General features: G+C 41.1%; 1 protein-coding gene across 1 annotated transcript in view; it reads left to right on the forward strand.

Moving 5' to 3' along the window:
• Positions 1-5,019: 5,019 nt before the first annotated feature.
• Positions 5,020-24,016, forward strand: part of LOC147206066 (voltage-dependent calcium channel subunit alpha-2/delta-1) — a 77,791-nt gene continuing 58,794 nt past the window's right edge. Inside the window, exons 1-3 of the mRNA XM_086108882.1 lie at positions 5,020-5,125; positions 12,340-12,421; positions 13,530-13,646. Coding sequence (XP_085965008.1) covers positions 5,037-5,125; positions 12,340-12,421; positions 13,530-13,646 — 288 coding nt within the window. The 5' untranslated portion in view covers positions 5,020-5,036. The remainder of the gene's footprint in view (positions 5,126-12,339; positions 12,422-13,529; positions 13,647-24,016) is intronic.

The following is a 24,016-nucleotide window of genomic DNA, read 5'->3' on the forward strand; positions in this document are numbered from 1 at the left end:
TCTTCCATTGAGTTGTGTTGATTTTTATATGCTGTCTCACTGACGGAGGAACATAATTAGCACCCCAACCCACGCATTTCAATTTCAGTTTAGATTAGAAAAACAACAAACTGTATAATTTGAAAAAGACCATTTTTATTTCACACAAAGTATATGCACCAAAACGCAAGAAGACTGTCTGTATCCTCAGCAGCATGCACAGCCAAGTTGAGACTGAGGATACAGACAAGAAAAAGCTAAACACTGTGACCCAGTACAACAAAGCCAAGTGTGGAGTGGATGTGCGAGCAGGAACACGGAGATGGCCAGTTGCTGTGTTCTACAACATGATCGACATGGCTGCACTGAATGCTCACATTGTTTATCAGGCATGCACACACAAAGATAAGTAAAAAAAGTGTGTACAAAGCATTTGCGTTTGTGGCAGCCATGTACAAGGATGTTATAAAACACAGCCATCGGCCATCTCGTTGTACCTTCACGCCCAAAGTAACTGATTGTGCAGTACAGCTGCGTCTTTGTCAGTGGCTAAGTACCCACTCGTTGATGGGTACCTAGGAAGACAATGGACAGTAATTAGGGTGTGACACATATTTGGTTTCTGTGGGGGGGAAACAGACTGGAGAATCAAGTCTGCCTCTTGAGAGTCTGAATGTTATAAAATAACTCTCTGTCTTTTTAGGCAATAATAGCAAAAAGATGATTACCTGTCCCAGCCACCGAACAGCTGGTTGCACCAATGCAACCGCTTCTTTTTTCAAAAACTTGTCACCGTTACACCATTGAGAAATGTGTGCATCAGTATCGGCGCCATTTACTAAAACAAAGGCAGTTCTTCACACCTTTGCCTGGATGTTAGCCCTTATACTCTGACCACAGTGGGATAGTCTTGGGGGAGATCCCAAGATAATCAAAAAGGGGGGACCGGGAGGTGTGGGGTCAGCTTTGGACCGATGACCCAAAAAGGGAGACCACTGATAAAATTAGGGAGCACCAAAATCTCTGGGAATCCCAGTGTTAAAGTGTTCCCGAAGAAGCCATCAAGAAATCAAATTCTATATTAAAGGTTGCTGTGCGGCCAGATCACTCATTGTATATGCTTCTCTCATTATACTGCCCTTATTGTTTTGTCCCGAGTTACAAGCCAAGATCTGAGATACAAGTGCGTTTCAGATGCTCACCACTAGATGACGGCATTATACTTCATTCAACATCTCCATCAATTCACTTGAGTTTCCTTGTAGTGGAAGGAACATAACAGTTGACGCCGCTAATGTGCCATTAAGGCAGTTTGACAACCGGCAATAAACACCACCGAAGAAGAGCAAGGGAGGACAAGGCTTAGAATAATATTACATGTTTCTTTGTTTTTCTTTAAGGAACAGAACTTTTGAAGAACACATACATGTACTATGCAACTGGATTTGAATTTGTTTTCCGAATAGTTTTACTTGGAGAGCCAAGTATATTTTGATGAGTTACTTATTTTAAATACTTTGAAAAGTGACCAGTGTTATTCTGAAGCTTGGTCGTGAAGTGCTGTCTCCACGAGTGAAAGTAGTTTCTCCGTCTTTTCTGGGAGCTCATGCATTTCAGAATTTCCTTCTTCGCTTCACAATTCATCATGGTAACAAAAGCTCTCCTCCGCAATGGCCTCACATGGGGGGGAGCAGTGTTTGATTTGCATGAGAAAGGAGTGCCGCGCCGCCTGTAATCATACTAAATAATTTCGGTGAGATTTGAAAAAGTGTGTTGTCAAGTTTAAAGTCAGACACGTCAGACGATCTCATCATCTGGTAGATTTGAACTGAATGTGTGCAATGCATTTATTTACTCTGATGACGTGCTCCGCTCAAATAGATGCCTAACCCCAAATAGACGTGGGTACTTTATATCATTAACTAAATAAGCCGTTGAGCTGCGGTGTTAGCACAGATTAGCCTGAGCTAATTTGTCTATGTAGTCATCAGGCAGTACTGGTGTTGGGTGCCACATTCACAGATCTGCCACACTATTTAGAATTTAATGCTTGGTGATGAAGTACTGCCTCCATAAATGAAAATACAATCCACTTTCATTATGATGGAACACTTCTTCTTCTCACTTTTGGATAATTGTAGTCAAGTGCCTAATTGAAAGCCCCGAGTACCGCCTGGTTAACGAAAGCCTTCCTCAGCATTGGCCCCTTAAAACAGGTCAATGAGACTCCAAAAGCAAGGTAAAATGTGATGTATCTTTTGTCTTGGGTGGATTTTGACAAAATAATTATTTTAAAAAACATTGGACCTGTTTTAAATTCAGTGAAAAAAAATGCAGAATCTGTCTTCTATAAATGCAACAATCCCATGTCGAGGTGTAAAGTGACAATCAGGATCACATTTTTCAGTTCTTCCAGATTTTAGAAGCTTCATTGTCAAAGCCTCGTAATGGAAATGAAAGGTGTTGCTGGGATGAGTCTGACACCTATTATGCAGGATGTAGCGACATGTTTCCTTGTTAATGAGAAAAAAGAAGTAATGAATATCTGCCGAGGGAGCCTGTCTTCACTTTTTCCTCTCTATTGTATCCCTGCACTCGCTAACTCCTCCAGAAGCGACCATTCTCATCTTCGCTAGCTTCGTCCCGGTGCACCCTGGGAGCAAAACAATAGTGCCTGAAAGGTGTCTCGGAAGAATTTGGAGAGCGGATGAGATGGTGAGATGAATGCAACAGTGTTTGTTGAGAGGGGAGAGACAAAGCGGAAAGAAGGGGGAAGGGGGGGACGGGATGAAGAGGAGGACGAGGAGGAGGGTGAGAGGACACGAGAGATGGTGTGTGGTTGCCAGGCAACGATTGATAACCAAGTCCCTGAGCATCCTGCCTGTGCTGCCACAACTCCCCACCTCCAGGGCTGCATTACACACACGCACGCACACACTCACGCACGTGTTCAATTTCCCCCAATCAAAATGCTGATGTTCGTTTAATTCAAAAGTGAGCATAATATGATGCAATTCGACTGAGAATTCAACAGGAAACACAAAAGTCGGAAATATTTAGCGAGATTTTAATTTAATTTTTTTGCAGTAACTTGATTGAAACATGAAGGCAACAATTTGAGATTTGTGACTTGCACTCCAACGCAACACTGCTGCGTGTACCTTCCGAAGGAAGAGCATTTAATTTTTCTTTCACTGCACGCCGCTGGCAGTGATAGGCAGAGATATTTGATATCTGATGAAAAAAATGTGTCAATGATAATAATAATACAATAATTATAATAATAATGTATACTATTTCTGTGTAAATACTTCAGGTCTTCATTCTTTCACTATTAACCTAACTACATAAGACATGATTGATTTCTTGAAGAGTCACAGTGTACAAATAAAAAAATCGCCACCACAAAATCGAGATGCGAACTGAACCGTGGATTTTGTAAATTGTCCCAACCTTAATACTATATACTGTATATATATATATATATATATATATATGTGTGTGTGTGTGTGTGTGTGTGTCTGGCGGCCCGGGGGTTGACTGGTTAGCGCGTCAGCAAAGGTGCGCAGGTGCAGTGTTCGATTCCGGCTCTGGATTTCCTGTGTGGAGTTTGCATGTTCTCCCTGTGTCTGTGTAGGTTTAATCCGGGTACTTCGATTTCATCCCACATTCCAAAAACATGCATGGCAGGCTGATTGACAACTCCAAATTGTCCCAAGGTGTGAGTGTGAGTGTGCCCTGCGTTTGGCTGGCAACCGGTTTAGGTTAGGTTAGGTCCCTCGCCTACTGCCCGGAGACAGCTGGGTCCAGCCACCCTTGTGAGTAATGCGGATCGGAAAATGGATGGATATTTTATACATATACAGTATATATAGTACATTACAAAACATGAAACAAAAGTAAATCCAATCAAAAAAAAAAAAACTTACAGAAACACAGACAATGCCACTTTCAGTACAAAAATCCTCTTAAATTTGGTCACCGGCGATTAATATAGTTCAGCACGGTGAGCCAAGTGATTAACATGTCTGCCTCACAGACTCTGAACCTGTGCTTGCATGAGCTGGATGCGGGTTCAACAGTGTCCTCCGGCACTCCAAATGAATTCAATTCCACTTGAATCAATTGCTCAATTTTCCTTAAGTGTGAAAGTGAGTGTGAATCCTTCGTTGTCTATCCATGCCCTGGCAATCCGTTCAGCGTGCACTCTCCCAAAAGTCAGCTAACATAGGTTGTAGCTCACCCGCAACCCAAATGACTATCGAAAATGAATGGATGGTACTAATTTGATTTCATGAACTGTGACAGGTGGCTTCTTGTGCTTTGAGATTTGCTCAGGATATCTTAAGCGTGAAATCAATTCTGTCACCCAGGCAATGATTATTCCCATGTGGCATTCACATTTTCATCTTGTCACTCAAGCAAGTCGGTGCCATTGCAGCTGGTATATTTAAATACTGTGCCTAAAAAAGGTAAATTCACTGTTTTAATGTCATACATTTCACTTGTCATTGGTGAATAAAAAAATGGGCATACAGAGTATACCTGTCATTTAGTGGAAGGAACGAAGGAACAAAGGATAGATAGATAGATAGATAGATAGATAGATAGATAGATAGATAGATAGATAGATAGATAGATAGATAGATAGATAGATAGATAGATAGATAGATAGATAGATAGAACCAGGCACTAATTTGGACGGACATACAGACAGTGAGTGAGTGAGTGAGTGAGAAAACCTAAGAGAGAGAGAGAGAGAGAGAGAGAGAGAGAGAGAGAGAGAGAGAGATGGAGGGAGCCGTTCATCCATCGGGAGGAGGAGGAGCTCCGGCGCTACCTGTCCTGTCGGTGCCGTCTGTTGTCCCTCTGATCAGCTTAGAAGCGTTAAAGCTTTCCAGCAGCGAGTACTGAGGCACCTGAAGGCAGACGCAGCGTCACGCCGCCGGTCTCGCTCATTCATCAGCGGCGAGGAACGCTACATTCCGCCCCCACACATCTCCATCTCCACCGCCCCCCCCCCCCCCCCCCCCCCCCACACCCCACATCGTTTTCCAATGGATACCTGCAGGGCGCACGCATGGGCGTTCCAGGTCCTGCTCCTGTTGAGTGCGTCTCGGGCTTCACAGTTCCCCTCCCAGCTCCTGTAAGTATTTAATCCAATTGATCGTCTCTTTCCCTTTCTCTTGTCTTGTCTTCAACGGAGCCCTCTGCGAACACGCTATAGATTTGTTTTTATGAGGCGCTCGGGTGGCGTGGGTTGTCTGTCTGTGAAATCAATATGCGCGCGTGGGCTTGGAGGATGTCACCCACCTTTTGTGTACGTGCGCGCGTGTCTCAATCATCAAGTTGTTCTTCAACTTGTTTGCTGTGCAGCTCAACTCAGTGGGACTGACTGGACACACACTTGTACTGTATTCAATATGATGTGCTATTGTGGAATGGAAACCACTGGACCCTCATGGGGGTGCATTACACACGCAATGTTTTACGCATATGCTCTCCAAAATAATAACAATAAAGATGATAAACGACGATAACGATGGTTCATTGTAATTCATTACCGTTTGAATGGCATTTTCACGAACTTGTTATTGCTGGGATGAAATTGCATTTGACAGACGGATGTTTTATGTGATGATAGTTATATAGCTTGTTAGACTGCTGCTGATAAAACCCTTGACTTTTTCCCAGGTGAGATAACTTTGGATCCCACACCTGCTCCCAAATGATCTCTTGTGGAGTTACTGTATATATCCATACTGCAGAAAGTATCACACATAAAGAAAGAGCTTAATTTGTTTTATATTAATAAATATTTTTTTAAACTATTCTGTGATGCTTATGTGAGCAACTTCTACAAGCTGCAATGTCCTCTATAAAAGGTATGGAACATATTAGAGCGGAGGAATCCATTTGTTTTACGATAACGGGTATATTTTAATTACCGGTAATCAAACTGATGTGAAACCAATTGTTTCACATCTCCCCTTCTATGGCAAGTAGAACTTCAATAACTTCAAAAAAATACACCTTAATATCACGCGAAACTTGATTTCAGTATGCATCTCAAGCAGTGATCAAAGTGTGGAACGTGGTATACGGGCTACTTTTAATAGTATACATAAGATTCATTGCCAAGGTAAAGGTCAATTGTACTTATAATTTAAGGTCAATATAGTTGGTTGTAATCCTTAAAAACAGCTTATTATTATGCATTTATTTAGGTCCAAGTTTCAATAAATTTTAATTGAATCATTATTTGGGTTGTTTTAGTTTTCCTTTAAGTGCATTTGTCGTGTTAACATCGGCAAGAATTTGGGACAAATTCCAGGGCTCGTTCGGGAGCCAACCCCCTTCTATGAAATTCACCCAAATAAGAAGCAGGTATACCAGACAGATGGGCGATGCTAAATTGTGAAGATTTTTTTTTTTGGCTTGCCGTCAAATGTGGGTTAGCTTGGAGTAAACGTTTGATGGTGAGGGCCACCCTTTATTGGCCAGCTCATTATCCCCCCAAGGTGACGCTGGCATCACAACATCTGTCTCTTGCTTGTCGTGCATTGTTTCCTCCTGTTTGCCCCCATTTGCTCTTTGTGCGTTGGAAAAACAACAACGCGTCTGACCCACTTGTCTTTCGTGCGTCTGTGTTCAATTGTGTGCTGCGGTTGTACCATAGGCTGGATTAATCAAAACACACAAAGACTACGCCCCAGCTTAATGGCAATTATTTTCATACTTTTTATGCATTTCTGAATACCAGTACTTCTTAATCATCTACACCTTGCGTCTCTTTGCTTCACCTAATGAAATGCAATAACATGATACTGTTACTCAGACATTTATATCAGTCGCATTTGTGCTGCTGGTTGAAATCAGCTGCAGCTAACCCCTATCTGACCTGTACCCAAGGAAAGACCGTCCGCAACATAATAGGAGATCTAATAAAGGGTGGGTTGAAAATGGAAAATTCTTCCTCTGGATTGCGGCACTACAAAAGGTTTTGTCTATGAATACATATAGTAGCCCAGTGCTTGTGTTGCTTAAAATTACAGTGATGCACTTGGAATCTCTCAGGTCAAAAATCAAAGGTTGGCTTAGTTCAGATTTCGAAACATTAGAAATGACAGAAGAAAAACATTCTACGACATATTTAAGTGGTAAGCATGTCTGCCTCACAATCAAGAGCTTCTGAGTTTAAATCCCAGCTCAGGGTACTCATGGTTACTCACTTTCCGAAACATGTATGGTTCATAATTGACTCAAATGTTTTTTTAGGTGTGATTGTGAATGCTTGCTTGTGGAGAAAGTAAAAACTTCACACTGGATAGCCGGAGATGTGGTGCAAACCCAGAAACTCAGAACTGTGATATGACGTGTTAGCCACTTGTCTACCATGATGAAGTTAACGTCTGCAAAAAAAATAAAAAATTTAAAAAAAATTAACAAACACTGAAATTGACTTGAGGTCTGTGTTGCATATTTCAAACACCAATTTGGTTTTTCTTAAAGCAATTCCACATAGTTTCATGCTAATACATAATGAGAGGAGAAGCACACATGGACAGACAATATAAAACTCAAAGGCATATATTCTTTATCCTCTGCAAAAAAGTAGACAATTATTGCAAGTTACTGAGTCACTTTGGGGTATATTCTTCCGCGGGTGTTTAGGTCATTTCTTTACACACGTTTCTTTCAGGACGATTCTCACGTCTAAGGTTCTGACAGACCCACCTAACTGCAGCAGGGTGTTCGTCAAGTGTGATTTTGGAAATACATGATTTAAGGGAGCAAGTTTATTAATAGCACACTGGAGAGGTGTCCACTTCCTTGGAAACGTCAAGTGTGTAACACAGAGCTGTCTTCACTGTACAGCTTTTTGCAGTCCAACAAGTCCTCATTCCACTTCGCATTGACATTCAAACTGAGAATATGACTAATTGTGCGGCTCTCAAATGCTAATTTGACATCCACAATCAGCACACTCTGGAGCATAAAAGAGATCTACACAGGTAGGAATAATTTAACCAAATCGGGGATCCCAAAAATATGCCACAGCTGAGAGGAAGTCTTGTTGTCATGCTGCACCCACTGTAAGGCCCTGAAATGTGTCACACAGTGTGTGTGTGTGTGTGTGTGTGTTGTGTGTGTGTGTGTGGGGGGGGGGAGCACAAGATTGCATTGACATTTATAACTGAAAAGTAGATTACCTTGATTTCCAGCCATTTCCCAAAATGCCCTTGCCTTTTAAAAGGGCCATATTAAGGAAAATGTACTTTTTAATGGCTTGTATAGAAATAGCCCACCCATCAAGAATGAAATGAAACATCCAAGGAAATCTTTTGTAAGATATGAGCAATCTGTTATGTACCGTGTGATGTCATACGGCATCTAATTTAAATAATAAAATCCCAACAATAGGTTTCTTTGTTCATGACGCCTAGGTTACTACGGCAAACACCAAGTCATGTCGAGGGTGCAGTAAATTTCAACCAAGTCGAGTGAAGTTATCATTAGGGTTAACCATGTCCAGTCAAGTTAAACAATATTGCTGAGCCACTACCTATTCACACTTTCAACATTTTTTTTTTCGTTTGGTATTATGAGCCTGTCCTTATCGTGACAGATTAAATCAATTGTCATAGTTATTGCGCCTTATATCTTTCCATTGTAAACCTTGGATGTTGTTATTCTCTTTAACGGATTTAATTAAAAACAGAACCTAATTTTAATCATCTGTAGACTGTCACAATTCGGCAAAACTCAGAGGCGCAGGACTTTGGGAGACGGAAAGCTCCGACAATATTTACTGTATTTGTGTTTTCATATTTGAATACCATACTCCTTTTAGACAAGCTACAGTAGTACTTGTTCATATGTCAACTGTGTTTTACGGACTGAAACCTTGGGGAAATTGGGTCCCAAAATGTACCGGTACATACAAGTGTTATGTTCCTGAAAATGCTCACCTTCCAAATTTAGAGTGCAACAGCACTCGTAGCAGGCTACATAAACCAACCTCTGCATGACTTTATACATTATGGTAATCTACATTACTGTTAGTGAGTTTTAAAATTGGTTAAAACATGTTCGCCTCACAGTACAGTACGGAGGTCAAGGGTTTGATTCGTCTCTGTCCTGCGATTGGCTGGCAGCCAGTTCAGGGTGTACGCTGCCTTTTGCCCAAAGACAGCTGGGACAGGCATCAGCATGCCCGCGACGCTCGTGAGGATACAGCGGTTCAGATAATAGATGGATGGATGGTTTAATGCACAGTCACCAGCCAGGTCCTCACAGCCTTTCTAACACAGTCAGCATATAAAATGGAATTAAATAGTGGGCATCACAAAATGTGCTGTGGCTGCACATCTCCCGTACAGAATATACATTTTTTTTTTCATAAGGCAGACCATTCTGCTCAGTCTGCAGTGCTTGTTCATAACCATCTGGCGTTGGGAATTAAAGGCAAGCAGCTGTTTTGCACTGCAATTTGTTTGCAATGGACGCGCTTCCCCCATCTAAACAATTTCACTTTGTGCTTCTACTGCTATGATCAAAATGGTCTCCTCTTTCTCACCATTGGTGCTCTGTATATTTTCTACATATCATGAATCGCTGTCCGTGAAAACATTTCACTTCTGGCCTCTTGGTCCTGTTGTACACTTTGCAGCTTGCTCAGCTGCATGGAGCCAGACTGATATCTTGGTCATCCACAACGACAATTACGCTCACTCGGAAAAATCCTTTGCGTGAGCATATTGGTTTTTCCATGCTTACTCTGCCGTGTATAGTGTGATGTACATTTGGGGTGTTGTGCAGCTTCGGCAAATGCTCAGCAATCAGAGCATAATGTTATATTATATCATTTTACTTGGTGGATTATTTTGATTTAGTCTGTTTATTTTTGTTTCCAAAGATGGCGATCAGGATTATCGAAAGGGGGACGGCCGACTGCATTACTTACAGATCTACATTTAGCACCCATGTACTGTATATGCATGCAAACCAAGGAGTTTGACTTTGTGTCGGATTATACAACATTTTCTACACATTTCTGGTGCATAAGTTACTGGTTCTTGTGAATTTGTAGATGTGGAATGATTGACATATTTTATATATATTTTTCATCTAAATGATCACATCTACATTGATTGCTTGTTTGTGAGTACCGGTAATCATACTAAAGTCTGACTTTGAGGATTATGTCAAGACTTTTTCTTTTCAGTTTTGCGAGATGGTGGTTCGGATTGGTTTTACGATCCTAACATGCAACCACGTGGTGCAGTGCTAGCGCTATCGTCGAGAATTTTTTTATAATGTTTGCGAACAATAGGGGCTGGGGTACTTCTGGGTGGCAGAAATGACAAAAAGAGTTTTGTGTTTGGAGTTGCATTAATGCAAGCGACCCAAGTTATTTCCAGCCACTCTCTCAATGATGTTAAGTGTGTCAGAATTTCCTCCACATCGATTTCTGAATCAACCATTTTTTTAATCAATTCGTCGACATAGCAATCACGCCTGCCGTTCCATATCCCTTGGAAAAGATTTACTTTGTGTACCATCTTTTCAGATGACACTTTGCACATTCAAACTATCGCGGATGAAAGGATGGCAATAGTCATCAATGAAGCCATTTATTCTTCTTTCTCAATCAGTCCGCCTTGGTCAAATGACAAGTAAGTGTTTGTTTACTGTTGGAAACACATCATTCTGGGTGGCAAAAGACGGAGAATGATGTGTTACATCATGGATTAAACATCTATTTGTCACGCCTTTCAGATATGAGGTCCATAGGGCTCTTATAGACAAGCACATGAGTCTTACCTTTCCGTTTCCTGGTTCGCTCACTCACATCACAATCATCGTCACTGACATCAAACTCATTTGGCCGCTTCTCTGGAAATCGCCTGATGACATTCTATTGAATGCTGGTCCTTTCAATCAGATTGACTGACCTGTTTGGCGATGCTTCGCCCAATGAATCTCTTGTTTGTTTTGATGTCTCACAATTGAGCCACTTGCCATTGCCTACACAGGGACTGGCATGATTGACAACTTAGCAGACCTTTCTCCAACAAGTCACACATATTTGCGGGTGGTATAAGCGCTGATTGCGCCACTAGTAAACAAACCCTAAATAATCAATTGCCCACTTCAGTCAACAGAGCTTCCTTAAACCCCTGAAAGTACGGTAGCTGCCATAAAGACACAAAAAAAGACAATGCTGGTTGCTTCGCTTTGAGCAAAGTAGAAACCCATCTCAAATCTCTCCTTCTTCACGCAGCCATTTCTTAACTCTAAATGGACGTTGTGCCAGTTTACAATCAGGTTTTCATCCTCATCACAGTACAGTACTTATTAAAGTGCTAAATGATACAAGGTTGAAGACTGACTCAGGAAAGGTGTCAGTTTTAGTCTTGTTGGATCTCGGTGCACCATTTTAGACAGCAGCTCTTAATATACTGGTGAACAGGTTGGAAAATTGATTAGTATTAAACGGAACAGTCCTAAAATGGTTCAGATCCTACTTGTAGGAGAGGAGTTATCTGGTGCCATTTGGGAGTATTGAGTCTGATTGAATGGTCATGGCAAATGGCGTCCCTCAAGGGTAAGTTCTTTGACAGTTTTGTTCGTCCTGTATATGCTTACACTTGGGTCAAATTGTTCGGAACTCTAATGGTGACTATCATGGCAGGTGATACAGAGTTATATCAGTAGTATCACCAAATGACAACAGTTCAATTAAGGTGTTGTGTCGATGTCTAAAACAAATGAATAATTGGAGAAATAACATGTCCTTCAATTCAACCAAAACCAAAACTAAGGTTGTTGTTTATACAATTAAAAAAAAGAGGATACATTTTAGTAAACACTTGGATTCACCATCTTTGTAAACCAAAGACCTCGTCCGAAACCTTGGTGTGCAGGAAACCCTCAGTAGTTTCGACAAAACCCACATATGCAAGCTAACATTTTAGCTAGCTGATAGCTGCTCAAACATTAACTAAATTTCATGTTGGTTTTGCTTTTAATAGAGAATAATATAGACGATACGAACACTGGTTAGGGACTATTGAAATAGATGTGATTTTATTTATTATGGGAACCCGAGTACCTATTATTTACAAACATTATGGAAGATCTGTTAGACTCCGGTCCTTTCAATTGTATTGGCCAATCTGTTTGGCAACACCTCCCCCGATGAATGTCTTGATGCCTCATGATTGAGGAGCTCGCCTGTCGCACTCGCCGACTGGGCTAACGTGATTGAGAGTTTAATTGCACTCGTGATGTTGCCTCTGAAGTGGCTTAACTTGGTCCCTGTGTGTGTGTGTGTATCTGTCTCCTGTATGGCAGGATTAAAGAATGGGTTGATCAGATGCAGAAAGAACTCATCACTCTGGCCGACACCGCCACAGCAGGCAAGAGTCTCACCAAGGTAAGACCAAGCCAATGATGGATATTTAGCACCTGATCACTGTGGTGCTTTGATCTTATTGAAATTGCTTTGTATGTGGCAACAAAATGGCTGTTCAGGGTGGTTTATTGTTCACCAAATATTTGCATATCCTGGTGAAATTCCTCAGATGATCGTTGGCCATTATACAAAACTGTCTAAACTTGGGTACTTAGGGCCTAAGCATAGAAGTGTTAAAACCACATACGATCCACTATTTGACAAAAAATGCTTAAGGCAAAAATATTCAGATTTTAGTTGTCCTTGATGTAACCCCCATTTCTCAGAACACAAAAAAAACACCCAATTTAGAATCCATTCGTCACTGTAAAACATTTTCAATACAATGCCATTTCATGTCCAAGTGAACAGGGCATTTGCCATTTTGGTTAAGAGTGACAGTTTTTTGGAGGAGGATGGGGTGGCAGGGGCATGGGGGTGTTATAGTGATATTTACAGTTTTAATTTCATCTCAAATGGAGTCAACTTTGAGATTCTTACAGTATACACGATAGTGTACGTGTGTGTGTGTGTCTCTGTCAGGTTCTGAACTGAACCGAATAATGTTTTGGATTCCAAAAATGCAGGCTCAAAGTGCAATGCCAAAAATATTGCAAAAAAGTGCACCAACAAAATACAAATTGAAATCACTGGTCACAAGGAGCCAGAAAAAAACAATGCATAAAACAAAAAGTGCTTGCAAAGGCAAGTTACAAGAGAACACTGTGAATACACAAACAAAATATCACAAGTCCAACAACACAAAACCAAAGATCAAGATCCATAAAAAGTAAACAATGAAAATACAAAGTTCAATGACAAAACAAGAGCGACTATGAAAGGTAACAAGAGATCTAGTATACAACACTTGAAGCGCAACAGCAAGCAAGGTCAATAATCCAACAAGAGAATAGGTATCTTGGCAGTCCTTAAATACATGGCAAGCTTGATTGGTAAATGAAGAACAGGTGGGCCTGCTGGAGGGAAACGCCCATCCCTCCAGCTGGTGCTGAAAACAAAACAAAAACACAGACATGACAGTGTGTGTGTCTATGTGTGTGTGTGTGTGTGTGTGTGTGCACGTGTGCAGATTTTCTTAAGGAACAAGCACCTCTATAGTGTGGAGCAGAATGATGCCGAGGAGCTGGTGGCCAGAGCGGCCATGAACATTGAACAACTGCTGCGCAAGAGGTCAACAGCCTTAGAGGTAAGACTGGATGCACTGCATCTGTGTAGAAGTGTAACACTGGCTCGCACATGCCGACATCTTTACCAATGATCCCTACTGTTTGCAAAATGACATATTGCACTGACAAAGGCACTTTCCCATGGGCAGTAGATGGAGTACGTCATGAACTAGTTGCCCGCATATTACAAGGCACCCATAGACAAATAACCATTCATACTCACAATCACATTTTGGGACAATTTAGGCTGCTCAATGGTGCATGTTTTTGGAAGGCGGAGGACCCGGAAAAAACACACCAAGGGGAGAACATGCAAACTCCACGCAGAAAGGGCGGAGCCTGAATTCGAACCCTGGACTTCTCTACTCTGAGGTGGATGTGCTAACCAGTCGGACACGGTGCTGCCGGATTAAAAGATGTTTCTAGATATTCTATCAATCAGTTGCACCTCTGGAGACTGTATTCCACCTAAATTCCCTTCAGATGAATCGAAAAAAAAAAGGGTTCTATTTTTGACAAAAACCTTTTAATTTATGTACATGCTGCAAAGCCTGCTTCAGTTTTTCCGCTGTTGTCTATTGCAATGTTCCGAGGTAGAAGCACGCCTACCATTGTACAGTAAATATTCATAAAGTGTTCAAAAACAATATTTAGATGAAAGAAATAACTGTTGTCACTTCCTTGGTAGGGGGCTCTAACGATGTCAATTTAAATTGGTTTGTATTATATTCATAATTACATCTATTCAATGACTTTCAACAAAAATCTCGACATGCTTAATGTCTTACTTCCCCGAATATCCTGTTTTCAGTCTCAAGTAATGCCATCTGGCTTCTCATTAACTGAATCATATGTTGAATTGTTTGAGTGGCTGAGCGTTCACAGTCCCAAGGGACACTGAATGGGGTTGTTTGCTTTTTCCTGTGATAAATAAGCGCCATTGTGTCCTAAGAGAAAGCCGTCGCACTCCTCCATGTTGTAATAATCCTCAGCAGCTAGCGTTCGCCTGCAAATAAATAAACATTATACTCAATTACTATGAAAGACTCACAGGAGGGAAGAAAAGAAGCATCTAGGATGGTTAACATTTTCTTTTCGACTGCATCTGAAGCCAAACTAATATTTTAGTGGAAGTGAAATACAAATGCAATAGCCCCAAGTGCCAGAGGTGACTGTTATCTTATTTCACATTGAATCATAACAGAAGTTAACATTGTAATTTATCAGAGTCGGACTTTGCCTAAATGAGCCCAGATGGCAAGGATCAGAATCAGAATCAGAATCAGAATCATCTTTATTGGCCAAGTATGTAGAACACACACGGAATTTGTCTCCGGTAGTACAGGTTGCACTAGTATCATCAAAAACAAGAACATGACAAATAAGTATGGAACGACATTCCGGAATGTAAGGGTACCGTTGTGCGGTCGTACCACCCAATGACAGCTGTGAGACAATGTGCAAAGTATCAAGCAGAGCAAAAGTGATCAGTGGAAGAATACAATACTATAACAGTTGTACAGTTGGTGCAGAAAATCATTGCACCATTTTAAAGTGACCAGTAGCAGTATTTGTGGTACAACAAGTGTGCAATTATGCAGGTGTCCTTGAGCGATTTAAAGTGTCTGGTGCTGTGGAATACAGATCAGTGACAGTGGTTCAAATGAGTTCAGAGCTGGAGCTGCAATGATTATCGCGGTAATGCTGTTCCACAGGGTTGTGCAAATTTGCAAAGAGCCACTATACAGGTAGATTTGGATTACTGTTTAGGTAGTTAATGGCTAGAGCGAAGAAGCTGTTTGAATGTCTGCTGGATTTGGTGCGCATGGAGAACTGTCTCTAGCACCTCATGTGGCAGGCCATGCTTCGTCATCACTCTGCTGGGACTTTTTCAGGATGGAGTTGGTGTTGATCTCCCACTTCATGTCCTGGGAGACTGTAATTCCCAGGAACTTGAAGGTCTTGACAATTGACACAGGCCAGTTGGATAGTGTGAGGGGCAGCTGTGGTGAAGGATGTTTCCTGAAGTCCACGATCATCTCTACCATCTTGAGCGTGTTCAGCTCTAGGTTGTGTTGGCTGTGCCAGAGCTCCAGCTGCTCCACTTCTTGTTGTTCTTTGATGAGACCGATGACTGTGGCGTCATCTGCGAACTTTATGAGTTTGATTACTCGGTGTGTTGAGGTGCAATTGTTTGTGTAGAGGGAGAAGAGCAGTGGAGAGAGGACGCATCCCTCCAGTGCTAGTAGTGCATGTTGATGATCTTGTTCTTCCCAGCCTCACTTGTTGTGTCCGTCCCGTCAGGAAGCTGAGGATCCAGTGGCAGATCGTTGGGGACACACCAAGCTGGATGTGTCCTCGGGAATTTGGAAGGATCCCCAATTGGGAGCAAGCATGATACATTTGTGACAGAAAATTACAAATATATTTTTAGCCGACACTATTTAATACTGGTGATGCAAATAAAATGCCAAGGATGGAACGTGAAAAAGAAAGTGCGAGTACTTGTCCGCCACTCTTAGCAGTTAGTAAAAGCAGTAACACATAAAATTCTACTGAACTGCCTCCAAAATAAGCTTCATTATACAAGTCATCTCAACATAAAAGCAGGGATGTAGTGTGATAATTAAAGCTATAATGCTGCAGAGGCCTTCTCTTTTTTTTTTTTTTGAACACAGAAGTGGGTCATTGATAGACGGTCATAAATGTGGTTGTGCATTCAGAGGGCCGCCGATAGCACACGTCTCTCAGCATCCCGACCGACGCCTTCTATGAAGCAACCTCCGCATTGTTTTATTAGTAATGCAGACAGTTGCTTCATAAACACGTCTCCTGCCAAGTGTCTGTCTGGTGTGTTTTAAAAAAAGCAATGGCAACAAAATTGGCTCTGTGGGAGGGTAACATAAGTTTTCAGCGGTACTTTGACTTATGATGACATGCTCGTGAACTCAAAGCACTTGTATTTCTGTTGTGCGGCGAAAACAGCAGGCCAGGTGAAAATGAACAAAAAGGCAATTCAGCCAGGATTCAGGAAGGAGATTTTCCAGTTTTCTTTATTTTCAGGAGTGACAGTTGACCAGTTTTGAGCAGCCCACGTGTAGCACTGCTCTCCAAGTTGTCCGGCTCCCAGTGACTTCCTCATTCATCTTTTAAAGGGAGTTCACTTGAGCTTCAGGCCAATCAGGTCCAAGCAACAATTGGCCCTTCCCAGGTGGTTGCAATTACCTCATCTGAAACAATTAGTGTTCTAAAGTACAACAGTTTTGGATGGAAAGAAATGTGCACCTTTCTTCTATCCAAAATCCACAAAAAAAACTGAATTCTTAATATATGTCTTTCTTCATCATGACAATTTCAAATCAGATATGCCTGAAAACAGTGCCGTCTTATGTGTTTTTAAGAAAAATAGTGCTAAACACTACACAGCCATAACATTTGCGCTTCACATACAGAAAATGCATGCATAAAACATGACTGCACTGCTATGTTTTGTCTTTCAAGTTTTTTTCTTTCGCTTCCTGTTTTTGGAAAACCATCTCAATGGTTGATTACCACCACCAACTGATATTGTCCTTCCACTGGAAAGAAACCAATATGAGTTGATAGCGGCTTGACATAGAATGACGTTTGCTCTCGCCATTTTACGGTGGGGATCTGAAGTACTTGTAGCACTGATTTTTGCTTGTATCTCAAGACAAAAACGCAAAAATAATCTTTATTGTATGTACGTGTGTATGTGTGTGCGTGTGTGTGTGTGTGTGTGTCTGTTTGTGTGCATGTATGAGATTGAGAGTCAGATAGTCCAACTAGCCTCGAAACATCAATCACCTCTTGCTACTTATTGCATCTTTGTATCCTGCCTGCCTTGTGAGTGACCTCTAGGCATAATAATTTTGCCTTCGGCATTGGCCGAGGAAACACATAACTAGTTGAATGTGTTAATGGCACACACACACACACACACACACGTACATACACACACGTACATACACTCTTCACACATCCAACAAGTCCATCTTTCATCGAGATGTCAACCTATTTTTATTTCTCTGTCCTTTGGTCAACAGCACCAAACCAAGGCGACGGTTTAACCAGCCACCTATGTGTGGCCATCCATGTGTACACATGTCTCCATAAATAAGCGTGTGGGGAGAGCATTATTAATGAGCACTTGGCCGCACATTGCTATGAGAGAGAGCACAATATCAAAGGCTTTACGATCCACGCCGGGCCTTGATAGCCAGCGGAAAAGCACTTTTACACATTGTGGCCGTCGCGGTGCATTTCGCTTGACTGGCTGTGGTCCCGGTGATCTTGTTACTCGAGGTTAATGAACCAAAACACACAAAATTAAAGCAAAAGGGTTTGGCTCGGGCCATTACTCTACCTGAGGATCAGTTGTGTAATAGTCTGAATCAAAGAAATCAAACTTCATGCGTTAATATAAAATGGACATTGACACTCATGTAAATTGAATTAGGGATGTCATGATGAATTGAAAAATGATTTAAAATCACTTTAAACTAGTTAAATATGCACCGATGAAAAGAATAACAGAATCAATACAGTATTGGGATTTTGATCTCAAAAGCAGTCAATTATATCCATCCAGCAATTTTCTGATCCGCTTTATCATCACGAGGTCGGGGGCATGCTGGAGCCCATCGCAGCTGTCTTCAGGCAGGAGACAGCGGACACCCTGAACCGGTTGCCAACAATCGCAGGGCACACAGAGACAAACAACCATCCGCACTCACACACACACCTCGGGACAATTTGGAGTGCTCAATCAGCCGCCATGCATGTTTTTGGAACGTGGGAGAAAAGCGGAGTACCCGGGGAAAACCCACACAGGCACGGGGAAAACATGCAAACTCCACACAGGAAGGCCGGAGCTGGAATCGAACCCGGTACCTCTGCACTGCGAGGTTGACGCGCTAACCATTGGATCACCGGGCTGCTCAACTACAAAAGCATCCTTTAAGAATGAGGCTTTGAAATAATAAAGTATGGTAATTTGTTAATGATGACTAGTTTCTGCAACACAAGCAAATTGGACAAGGCAGTGGTTCAGCTATCAGTTGAGGCACAAACAGAGGAGGCAATTAGGGAGTTAGGGTTTGAGTATTTTATTTTCCTAATTTTCCATTATGAAAAATACGGTATCTATTAACATGAAGGCACCTGAGTTTGAATAAAATGTTTTCTTAGCAAAAACAGAAGAAACACTATTATAATACTGTTGAAGTTTTGATGAAAACTATTTTAACAACATATTGTAAACACATTCCTACATTCCATTTTCAAGTTGTGGAAGTGAGTATTTTGTTTTCTTTTCTGAGGGTTCAGATTTGTTTGCCAGATGTGAGGCATTTCTTTTTTCCAGTGGATGACACAGAGAAATGAAGTGAGGCGCAAGGTCTATTCGAGTGAGGGTCATTTTGAATATACTGTAGTTTTCTACAACAACAAAAAATGACAACAAATTCAGGAGGGACTGCAGCATTCGGCGAGTAAGAAAAAAATGATTCCTAGACACGAAAGCTGGAAGTAGTTCCAGTTCCGGGATGACAAAAACATAGACGCCTAATAGCGATTAGTTGCAGATGACAATGAGAACGGACGCTTATGACTTTTGGTAAAATTAAAGGATTTTAAGTGCACCCTAAGGTCTGAAATAGATGGCAGGCAACTTAACTTAAACTTAACAAACACTTGATGAATCAGAAACTTCCCATTAGAAATGCTGCCTGATTTTTTTGTGCTACCCAAAAAGCAATGCATGTGTGAAGGTTTGGAGTAAACACCTGAAAAGGGGACAAGGTTGTTGCTCCAAAGTGGATGAACACACCGCGAGTGTGAAAGCACGGGCGGGGGGAGCCTGATTAAAAATTAAATCGTTGGTGCTTCATAATTCTGGCAAACTGATAAAACGCTCGACATACAGATAGTAGCTATGCATATACATTAATCGGGCATTGCGCCGTACTTTGGACGTGCGTTTGTTGACAAATGGCCGGGTCTGCAACACCACTTAATATAAAAGCTCAAGCCACTGCAATAAACCACAGCTGGTATGAACTATTTTGCTTTCAAAGTTACATACAGTAAATCACTATGACTGTAAACATCATTTAAAGGTTTATGGCTCTGTTCGGTCTACTGTAGATCATCAAGATCTAGGGCAAAGTGGTGATATAATACGAATATAACAACAGACATATTTATATTACATCACATGTACTGCCCTAGATTTTTTTTGTAACCGTTTCCAAGTGGAGTCGTGGATGCAACAACATGCATCTTGCCGTTTATGGCCTCACAGTTGTATGGACTATATAAGTTATAGTCTCGATGTGCAGGTGTATTTCTTCTTTTATTACATGCTCGATGCTGATGCTCATCATGGATCCACACAATCCACCGCCAGGGAAATAAAGTTGGATTCAAATGTACACTTTACATTTGATTAGAAGACAGGATGTTTGTTAAGTGCAAGTCAAATGTGGTTGCAGTTTCGGACAAGTATGATTATTATTAATAATTATTTATTCTTTTAGCACAGTCTGGGATTTTTCTTTATTATATATATATATATATATATATATATAAATCAATTATTATTATTATTATCTATAAGTGCAGTGTCAATGTTCCAGCTGTGTATATCATCACAATGAATTCCAATACTAATAATATAAGGAAGAAAGCCTATTTATTTATTTATTATTATGATTATTATTATTCTTTTTATGAACACTTAGGCCTACTATGCTGCAGCATTTTCTTGTTGATCACGATGATGGTGCTTTTAAAGCCAAGTATTTTTTGAGGTGCTACTTGGTGGGAAACATTTGAGAACCACAGGTATAATCCGTGAAATATGATGACAATATGCTCCATTACAGCTGTGTCAATCATTGAATGAATTGTTCATGTGTCAGTGGCGTAATTTGATCGTCACTCTCATTTAAATTTGTGGAGGGCATGGGTCAGCCGTGAACAACGAAATGCTGTGTCGCATTTGTAATATTAGATTTGTATTGTGTATGATTGTTTACATTTGTGATGCTGAGAAGCTTTACTGCTGCAACGACACGCTAGGGACAAACGTATATCATGATGTACTTTATGCTGTCATGCTGGGGGTTATGGTTTTGTTCAAAGTATACTGTCAGCTGTCTTGCCTCTGTGTAGACATGCAGTGCAAGTGTACTGAATTTCATCAAAAGCCGTGATATGGATTGGTTGCTCGTTCATACCAGCTCGAAAGCACGCTATTGGTTGCAGCGTCAAAAGAGCACATCTGGGCCGTGAATCCAAAATTATCCGGTGAACTACGTTCAATTGTTTACCATGCCTATTTTCAAACAAGTTTTTACCTGTTGATATGTAAATTGCAGCCGGTGTTCCATCTATCTTGGAAGCAATGTATCAAACATCCTTTCGACTGACACGACACACATTCAAGCTACAGCCGTAGAGACTCTTGTTCAAACGACAAAGGGTTTGTTTGTTATTGTTTGCTTGAGCCACCCTAAAGTTGGTGTGACACCATGGTTAAAAGGTTTATATGCGACTCCTCTCCCAGGCATACCATAAGTCTTGTTAGAATTCCCCATCTGTGCTGCTCTCTCAGAATCCGTCTTTCTGTCTGTCACACACATATTCTCACCAGCGCACACACACATGTGCACATCTCATCTGCTTAATATAATCAGTGCGGAGCGGAGAAGGGCGGTTGAGTAACATCTGCTCTGGAGACTGATACATCTCTGATCCTATAATAACGTCGGCTCATTACATTTTCACGCATAATGTCGCATCTTGCGCTCATTATGGAAACACTGTGGCAGAAGGCGACAGATTAATAAATACCCCCCCCCCCCACACACACACACACACATTCCACCGGGCATGCCATCTTTGAAACAAATGCAGACATTCCACAGGAAGGCACTCAATACACTTTGCATCAGAAAATGACGACAAATGATCTTAATTACTCATGAGCGAAGGGGTCACCAAGAAAAGATCGTACAACTCGAACAACTAGGGAATATTGCGCACTTCACTTCCAGCACACACGTTGTTCCATCTTCTTTTCATGAGGATAAGAATCTCCAGGCATGGACCATATTTGTTTTGAAGATGGCCCGAGGTAGCAGTAATAGTGAAAAAAAAAACCATGAATAATTGACATCCCCTGTCAAAATGTTTATTGTCAGCTTTATTAACAGATGAAACTAAAAACATAACACAAATGATGCAGTCAAAGCCCTTTATTATCATTTAAGACTAATTTAACAACCTTGCTTTTACAGATGATTAGAGGACTCTCTGTAACTTCCACTAACAATGCACTAACAACCCGGGCTAATCTTAGCTCATCCCCAACATACAACGTTTGTCTCTCAGTCGAGATGAACTGTTGTCACTATCACTCCTGTACTACTTTCCTATTTAGACAAGGAACCGACTAGTTCAACCTATTAGTAACTTTCACACGACAGTGCTGGTCAATGAGTACAAAAAAGGAGAAGATGAGAATAGAGGTTAGCCGCGCTAGCTTTGGCAATTCTGATCACTGCTCGTCTTCATTCAGCTACTTTAACAAAATGGTGACTTTTAATCATTTGTTTTTATTTGTTTCTATTCATGTTTGTCGAAACCGGTCTGTGATGCAATAAAAGCTGGAGAAAATCTTTACTGTGCTGAAAAATGATCAGTGACATCTAATCAACTTTGCCTAATTTATAAAATTTAGGGCATTTCGGCACAAAAACATTTTTCAGTTTTTTTGCCGTTGAGAACCGATGAGTTGATAGTGAAGCAATATGGACAGCAGCGTCAAGTTATGCTCACATATTTTGTTTTCAATTCATAACAATGATGATTAGATCAAATCATTAGAGCTTCTGTTCACACAAACTTTGTCGCCTCCTAACACTTGTTTCACACATCCAGAAAAATCAGGAATATTATGCGCATAATTTATTATACACCCCCGATGTGGGAAGTTGTGTCTTTTTATGACAAGTGATTTTCATTCTTTTTTTCCTCCTTGACTTTTGCAGGTGATTTGTATTCTTCTCGTGTTTTCTTGGCAGTCAGTTACCAGCAATCGTTGGTGTACTTTGTCGGTATTGCATTTTTCTGTAATAACACTTTTGATCAATTCTTTACCTGTGTCACCATTTGTGTATATCGGGCGGGAGGTAGGGAGGTGTTAATCTCACTTTCGATGTCAAAAGTGTTTTTTTATTGCTGTTTGTGTGTGTGTGTGTGTTGTTGTTGTTTTTCTGTTGCAGATGGCCCGAATGGTGTTAAAGGTTTCTGACAACTACGTAATGTGCATTCGCTTGACTTTGGTGCAGGCAGCATCAGTCAGTTTTCCCACTCAGTGACGGTGTGAATGTGAGAGTGAATGCTTGTCTGTTTTCCAAATGTGTCTTGTGACTGACAGGCAACCACCAGGTGTCGTCCGTCTTTTGTCCACGATCGCCTTGGATGGTCTTAAGACCCAGAACAAGATAAGCGGTTTGGAAATAGATGGATAGAGGGATAGATATTATATTTATAGAGGATTCTTTGGCTGACATTTTATGCCACAAGATGTTCTCAGGGGTAGACAGCATTGACATTGGAGGGTGAGACAGAAGCAGCTGCCAACGTTCCTGTGGGAGATTCGAGCGAGGCTCTCTCAGTGGGTCGCTTCTCACTTTTTAATTATTTTTTTTTATCGCATTCATTCCACTGTAGCCTTCTCCCTGGCCCTTTGCCACCCTACTCTATCAAAATGGAATATAAAAACCAACATGTTCTTTAGCTGCCCCGACCTCAACGTCAAGCGTTTGATGTGCGACGTGCTCACACTGCCCACTGTTTTTGATTTTATGCGCTCCCCGTTTTTGTTGAATAATTGAATAATCCAGTTGCCTCATTTCTTCAACCATGCAGAACAAGTTCTTTTCTCATGGAGGTATTCTATTTGTTTGCTCTCCTGTTTTAATGAGGTGTTTTCCTCTTTGCGCTGCATTAATCAATAAACCTGATCATTCTGTCCTTCGTGGACTCACTACTACTCAGCTTCTAATATAGCCCCCACTCGTTGTCCTATTCCTCCTATTTTATGTTTTTTATGGGCTCGTGATGATAGAACTCCCCAAATGTGGATGGAGTGGGTGGACGGAATACAAGTGTGTGTGTATGTGTGTGTGTTAATGATCTTTCAGGCCATTACTGCTCTTTGCGAATTTTGCTTTGTTGTCTAAGGGAGAAAACAGCATGCTCCGAATGGACCATTGATTTCAAGCATTAGCCTTTTTTTTCGCATGCACACACAAGAGAGTCTGGGGTTTAGTCGGGCTGATCTTTTATTTCCAGTCTA

This window comes from Hippocampus guttulatus, chromosome 4, assembly GCF_054856545.1.
Source record: "Hippocampus guttulatus isolate MCC_2025c chromosome 4, RoL_Hgut_1.0, whole genome shotgun sequence".
Classification (NCBI taxonomy): domain Eukaryota; kingdom Metazoa; phylum Chordata; class Actinopteri; order Syngnathiformes; family Syngnathidae; genus Hippocampus; species Hippocampus guttulatus.